Source organism: Convolutriloba macropyga, chromosome 15 (assembly GCF_964194025.1).
Source record: "Convolutriloba macropyga chromosome 15, txConMacr16.3, whole genome shotgun sequence".
In the NCBI taxonomy this organism is placed as follows: Eukaryota; Metazoa; Xenacoelomorpha; order Acoela; family Convolutidae; genus Convolutriloba; species Convolutriloba macropyga.
This window is the reverse complement of record NC_134482.1, coordinates 36,561,958-36,569,399: the sequence shown is the minus strand read 5'-3', so window position 1 is coordinate 36,569,399 and position 7,442 is coordinate 36,561,958. Positions and strand designations below refer to the sequence as shown.

Sequence of the window (7,442 nt, the reverse complement as noted above, 5' to 3'; positions counted from 1 at the left end):
TCCTAATGATTGAGACAAATTCACTGTGTAGCCTATTTGTAATAAAATTGCTTTTGAGCAATTAGCGCTATACTCTGTTCAGGATTTATCGATAGTGAGTTTATAAAAATGGCATTCAGTCCACATTGTATTTGATATTTTAAACCCAATATTGCCATTAAGTAAAATTGCGGTGTTCTTTGGGAAAAGACATCTCTAATGTTCCCCTTTTGTCATATAATTATAAAAATAAAAATTAAGATGCGTTCGCTAGAATTAAAGATGGAATGGAATGCTAAAAACTTGCCTTAAAATTACGGGTTTGAGAAAAAATTTAATTTTCAGAAGAAAGCAGTTTAATTTTTTTCACGATTTTTGATATGAACCTGTAAATTAAGAGAATATGTAGAACCGATTTTGTCTAACATTTGTGCATGGACTGTTAAATAAAACAACAAATTTAGGGAGAAAGAGTAGTTTTATAGGAAAAAAGCTGCTTTTCGGATAAAATTTTTTTTTCCTAATTTAGCGCAATCTTTTTGGTGGCAGTTTAAGAGAGTATTGTGAGTTGGGTTACAAGAAACATTTCGAGGAAATTTCCACTGAAAAGTTAATTTCAGAGGAAAAAAAGTAGAGGCATTTCTCTTAGTGTACGTTGTTCTTTCGTACAACTGGCGCCTTTTTTAATCTAGTAAAATTAGGCGATTTAAATGGCGAAATTAGCAATTTAATTTTGATTGCCATTTTCCATAGGCACTTATTATTCCATTGCGAATCGGCGACCAAGTGCATCTATAATCCACAAAGTATGTCTAGCACAGAAAATGGGCCAAATGGATGATCTGCTTTGCTGAGCTGCGATGGCTTTTAATATGACCGGACACAACAGTTATTAATACTTTGGGACCACCTCAGTTGAGAACAACGAGCAAAAACGACAAAGAAATTGTAAAGAATCTACGGTATGTTCGGTTTCAAACGAAAAAAGCTTTTTGGTTCGCTCCTCGGTTTGTTCGGTTTTGCCAATTTCGAATGTAAGACGTATTGACGGTATTCGGTATTGACGTTGTTGGACACTGGAGAGATTCGGTATTTTCGATTTTGGAGGACTCAGTATTTTTAGTATTTAAACATAGGATATCACCGGTGTGTTCGTTTTTGAACATAAAAAATTGTTGGTTTCTTCCATAGGAAAATTTGATTTGTCTGTTTTTAATATAGCCAAACGTTATGCTACCATGTTTTGCAAGTAATTCAAACGCACTTCTTAGAGAGAATTTCGAACGAATTTGCAACATTATTGAAATTTGTTCTTAAGCTGGTTCACTAAACTAATCGAACAAGAAAAATACTTGGTCACTTTTGAAATCTAAAAAATAACATACTTGATGAACATCGATGAGAATTCTGTTGATTAGTTCACATTCATAGAGTTTTGACATACTTTCTTGTACTTTGCTAGAAAATTTGTTAACAGTTGGTTAAGTTTGATGCAAAACTTGGGGACCATTTTATATTCGGTCTGCTGGAATAATCTGCTTTTAAAACCCAGATTAAGTTCCTGGTATTTCTCTTAAGGATACCGAGGCTCTCTGACGTTTAAAAACGACGATACGATGTCGCATCTCTCTTACCTTTGAAAAAGGGCTGTGTTGATTCTCTCTTATGTTAAACACTGAACAAAAACAACGATACCGACGAAAAAAGCGAAAGAAATGTTTTCGATTTTGGCTAGAGTAAGAAGAAGATATCGACAATTTCTTCTGTTTATGGACCAAAAATTCTTCTGACAGAACCAAAAGTTCTTCTCTCTTCTTTTTACAGATATCTGTTTGATTGTAGAAACTGTCCGAAGGAGTTGAAATAGAAGTTCGTTCGACAATGTGATGTCTCAAAAATCCATACAGTAAATGATCTTTCCCAGGATGAAGCGGAGTATTCAGTAATCAGAATTATATTGGAGACTGGTGAAGATCAGATGCCGTTTATAAATACGATGCTTTCGAGATCAAGACACAAACATGTTTCCTTAGGGGCCTGGCTACTGTATTATGCCACACTTATTTGCTCGAGCAGTTTAAGTAGTTTGTTTAGATGCCCGTACCGAACCCCCAGAGCCCATCAGGCCTGATTCAGAGATTTTCCAGAGGCCAAGTCTTGGCAGAGAGATGCCAAGACTTGGGTAGCGGAGCCAAGACTTGAGACATCTCTGGGCAGAGAGAGGCCAAGACTTGGTTTTTTCTGGGCAGCGCAGAACCCAAGTCTTGGGTTTCTCTGAGCAGAATTAAAGTTGACATCATGAAGATCCGATGTTTTTAATTTAATGAGGGCAACACTCTTACAAAATTGGCACCCAATTACACGTTTTCTGTCAAAATAAATCATTTGCAGGTGAAATTCGTGAACTTCACCCCAAAACTTGGGGCCTCTCTGGGCAGAGAAAATCCAAGTCTTCGGTTTTTCTGTCAAGTCTTAGAATCGGTTTCTTCTCTTGACGTTCACTGATTTACAAAATATCCCCATGATAGAAGTAAAAATTTAGTGTTTTATTTCAAAATAGGACCCATGCTTATGTATTAGGTCTAAAAAAGATTAGCTGTAAATTGAAGTTCAAAAGAAAAACGAAACGTTTGCGGGTTAGGTGGATCAAATAAAATTTTGACTGTTTCACAGAAAACACTGTTGGTGCCACCTGCACAACTGGTGATCAGATCCCGAAATTAAAGCCTAAACCTAAAAAAAAGTAAGAAAAAAAATAGTGTAATTAATTCGCGGTCGGCTCAACTAATTGTTTTCCAGTTTCCGAAAAAGTATTTTTTAAAACTTTTGTCACCTTCAAGAATTCAGAAAGGTTTTTGTCGCATATCTTCCTCTGTGAGAGTTTGTTTTTTGTGTATCAATGATTGGGGAATTCTAAGCTGAGTTTCTTTTGGTTCCAAATATAGAGAGAACCACATTTTTTAGTTTCACAGATTTTAAAGTAATTGAATCTCTCAATATTGTTATTTTTTGCAGTTAATTTTTTTATTTTTTGCTGATTAGAGCTAGTTCTCATTTCAGAGAGGTTGAAAAACTGAAAAACTTTTTTCTTGCCGATGACAAAAAAAACAATGGACTGTTTGTTTTTTAGGACACTAGAATTAGCTTAATTCAATAGGCAGCTTACTATTTGAGAGTAAACCATTCATTGTAAAAATAACAAAATAGGAAACCGTCTAAATAAAAGAATTGATTATTGCGTTTACAAACCTGATGCATCCAGCTACAAGCGCAAATACACAACAGCTAAAGAAATAAGATTTTGATGTTTTGTTCTCAAATTAATCATTGTTGAGTAAAAATCTCTGAGCAATAAATACAACCGTTCAGTTCAACCAGTTTTTTTCTAGAGAATTTGAGTAGTTTGTGCCCAGAAAAAGTTGATGCGATTTGGGAACCTCTTTTAAGCTTGGAAAATCAAAGCATGTCCAAGTTGTGTTGCTTAATCTGCATGGTAATTTTGTGTTATTACATCCATACTAAAAAATGAGCCAATAAATATACTAATGCAAAAGTTTTCCTTCTTTTAATTTTTGGGATATGGTTCTTTTTGAAGTGTAGAGAAATTTAACTTCTTCACAATTGACTTCATTATATCTATAGTAAAGCGTTTAGGTACAAGATTGGATCAGCTCACCTTTTTCTCAGAGAATTTTTTTTATTACCTGAGCCTTGACGCAATAACCTAAGAGATGTCTTTGTTTTTCTCAATAAAATTTGTCTCAAACTTTTTATTTTGAGTTTTTTTTTGTCTTTTTTACTCATAAACATTTCTTCCCTTGCGTCGGTTTCCTTGCCAAAAACCAGTTTTTTCCAGGAACAAATAATAATAAAAAGGTTTTATGGTGACAACCCAGACTTGGGTTCCAGATCATTTCAGCTCTGAAACATTATACATCAATAGTAAAACCCAAAACTAGTTCTGAAAGATTGCGTGAAAAGTATATCTTAAGTTAATTTAAGCGAAGTTAATTAAAATGATGTCATTGAGTTCACCAAAACTAACTTGATCTTCTGTAGTCTGAAAAAATTCTCATGCGCCAAAAAAAGTCTGAGCAGCATAACGCCATACTTTTGTAGTTTATAAGTGGTAATTACTGTATCAGTAGAAATGCTCTTATACTTAAGATAATTTGTAGACAACTACCGCAATTCACACTTTGCTCTCTGATTCGTTTTTCTACATAAATTAAAACTTACAAGTACTCACACGGAAGTTCGAATCTCAGTGAATGCAAACCATGTTTTAGTGAGAAGCTGAAATGACTTTTTTCATGCGTTAAATGTTAATTTAAACTCAAGGCTAGCTGGTTTAAGTTGCGTTGATTTGCTCTATCACCAACCTCCAGCAAAATGTTTATTTTCTGCTCATGGCATTGTTTAAAACTAAAGTCAATCGGAAGAATTTTTTTAAAATGTGTTCACGGTTATTAGATTTTTGGTATTTTTCGAAACATAATTTATAATATGTTTTAAGATTTTTTGAGAATAAGATTTTATAATTTGTTGTGCAGGTCTTTTTTTGAGCAAAAATATCTCTTTTTTTTCTTTTTTAATAGGAAACACTATCTAGCCGAATATGTTGACTTGATTTCTTTGTACTAATAAAAAAACAAAGATCTGATTTTGTAAAATATTATCATATTATTTGCTTCATTGCGTTGTCCACTCAATTTGGACAAAAAAATATCAGCAATTTGTTTTGGTATTTTTGAGCACTCAAAGTTGTCGACAATGGTATGCAAATTGTCTTGTCAAGGGTCGCACAAACCCCTGGACGTTGTTATGGTTGTGTTTAGATCAGATCTAAAACTTTCAAGGAACAATCTGATCAGACATCATTTCAGTCTGAGTTGATCTGATCAGAGGTCATTTCTATCTGGGATAACCTGATCTGAGGTCAATTCAGTCTTGCATAATCTGATCAGAGGTAGTTTTGGTACGAAACCTCATTTCAGACTGAGTATCACTCTTCCTTGATCAGATATTAGGTAGTTTTATTAAACATCTCGTCCGAGTGACCCCCATTCCCACCCCCCCCCCCCCCCCCGCGTTCCCCGCCCCCTCCTTTGCTTTCGTGCTGCATACCTGCCAATCATAATCGAGCACCTCAACTTGACTGCTTCGGTTTCATTAAAATCTGCAAACGTTGAATCATAAAAGGTGCCTCATTGACCGGCCTATGCTAAACAATAATTTAAATCTTTGATTAAAATGACAAAAAGATAATTAATTATTCTATTCACGTTTCTTTGTTTAAAACTCTTGAGGGCGGCCACAGTGATAACTTTTAAAACTAATTATCAAAGTATAATTATTTAATAATTTATTCATGCGTATTTCCTTGGTAAAATCTAATCAAAGTCGAAAACAATCATATACGAACGTTCACAAGTTTAGCTACTATCGTCAAAGCATATGGTTTGTGAGAAAAGAAATCAGAGCATCAAAATTAAATCTTAATTCTGGCGCTGGATTTTAAAATGTTTGTTTTTCGCTGGATGATGCTTGGAAAACACACGCGCGATGTTTAATTTTGATCACGCGCACAATATATGCGATTTAAAACGTCTGCATTTTTGGGGATAAAAACGAGCTGAAGAAAAGCATATTTGAATATACAAAACAGTTTCATTAGCCGTGTCTGTTTAATAACGCACAAACATCTGCGCAGCTTACAAAAAAATCTATCACACCAAATTTCCACATAACACAATAGAATAAGTTAAAACGCTGGTTTTTGTTTAGTATTATTGTAAAAAAAAACTAGTTGCTCGTATATGCAAATACGCTTCCTAATTTATTTCCAATTTATAACCTAGTGAGGGAATTAATAAAATAGAAAAACCTTTTGTTTTTTGTGAACAAAAACCGGCCACTATTTTCTGCAATTTTCGTTACGCTGTTTAGTTTCGCTTTTAACTTCAGTGTAAATTTGCGAATAGAAGCCACGCGTTTATAAAATAACGTCAATAACGCTTTCGTATTTTTCTCAAAAAAACCATTTATTCTAAAACCACTATATCAATTCTTTGTATATAAATGAAAAACGTGATTCATCGTTATAATTGGTCACATCACAGCTTAGACTAACTGATTATATTTATTACCCAGTTTAATATAATCTGTCATACATAACTTTTTTTTCTGATTTGATTAAAATATTTTTGAAACCAACTTTTAAAAGCTATTCAATTAATACGAATACGTTAAGTCATTATTAAATTATTGTTCCAGTGAAATTGAGAATTATTCTAACCAGTTTTCACTTTTTTCGCCGTTTATACGTTTTTACGAATGGTCAGTTTATGAAGAACACTTTCACAAATCAATTATTAATTGGTATTTTGGTAGGTTGCTGTAAGTTTACGATAAATTAAACATTTGTTAGTTTTTATTTGGTTTTTGTTATTTGGTTTACTAAAACTGTTTCTACAGTACAGTGAGCGCAAATAAGTTACAATCTCAGCGTGATCAGCGTGATTATAGACTTACTTCTTTCCAGTCGTTAAGTTCTGAATAATTTATCCAACTAAAACTGACTGTTAGTTTGCAGTTTTGTGCGCGTTTATTTATCGCTAGTAGGAGTTTGAGAGACTGTTTAACAAGGTCACGATGAAAGTGACGTCACAGATTTTGTTTTGCCTCGGCCTCTTCATTTTGAGGGTCGAGGCAACGACCGATCCTAGTATGGGTAAGCTGTACTTTATTTCTTGGTGGACTATAAAAACTTTTCACAGTATTACCCGTGTTATCGATCATACAACTTTCATTACGCCGCAGAGGCATAATCAAATCGTCACGGGCAAAAATGATCGATCTGCGCATCTCATTCGTTTTTCCTATGTTAATACATTGAAAATGCAGCAATATTGCGAAAAATAGTTTCTTTAGAAAAAACAGGCAAAATTGAACGGAATTGCGCAACCCCTGTTTGCAAAAATGTCCAAATTTTAACCGCGAATTTAAGAAGCAAGCTTCGTACATGTATTTATATTTCGAAAAATGGCACAACCCTTTTTGCGAAAAAGAAGATACAAAGCTAGTCTCCATTTTATGTATCTGTTTTCGCTTGACTTTTTCTAAGGCGGAAATTTTGGGGTATACCTCTGCGTCGTAATGTTGTTATGTGAATTTCTTACTGGTAAACAAAGTGTTTGCTGATGGAAAAAAAAACTGATTTTGTTGATTATATTTTTTGGTTTTTTTAAAAAAAAATCATTACAACTTATCAGGGACGAGAATTGCAGAAAAAAAGGTAGTTCTTTAATCCAGTATCAAAATAACCTCAGTGCTTCAGTGACACTTTGAAAAAAAAACGACATCCGATGCCACGGTTTTTCTTTACGGTAGAAATTTTTGCAATATTTGATGCGCCAGGAGGCACTTGCCAAAAAAATATGGATCTATTCTGTTCCCCCCAG

The 7,442-nt window shown here is 33.9% G+C and overlaps 1 protein-coding gene across 1 annotated transcript in view; it reads left to right on the top strand.

Moving 5' to 3' along the window:
- The first annotated feature begins 5,775 nt into the window (after nt 1–5,775).
- LOC142354172 (uncharacterized) overlaps nt 5,776–7,442 on the top strand; it is a 104,428-nt gene continuing 102,761 nt past the window's right edge. Inside the window, exon 1 of the mRNA XM_075406433.1 lies at nt 5,776–6,712. Within this exon, the coding sequence (XP_075262548.1) occupies nt 6,634–6,712 (79 nt within the window). The 5' untranslated portion in view covers nt 5,776–6,633. The remainder of the gene's footprint in view (nt 6,713–7,442) is intronic.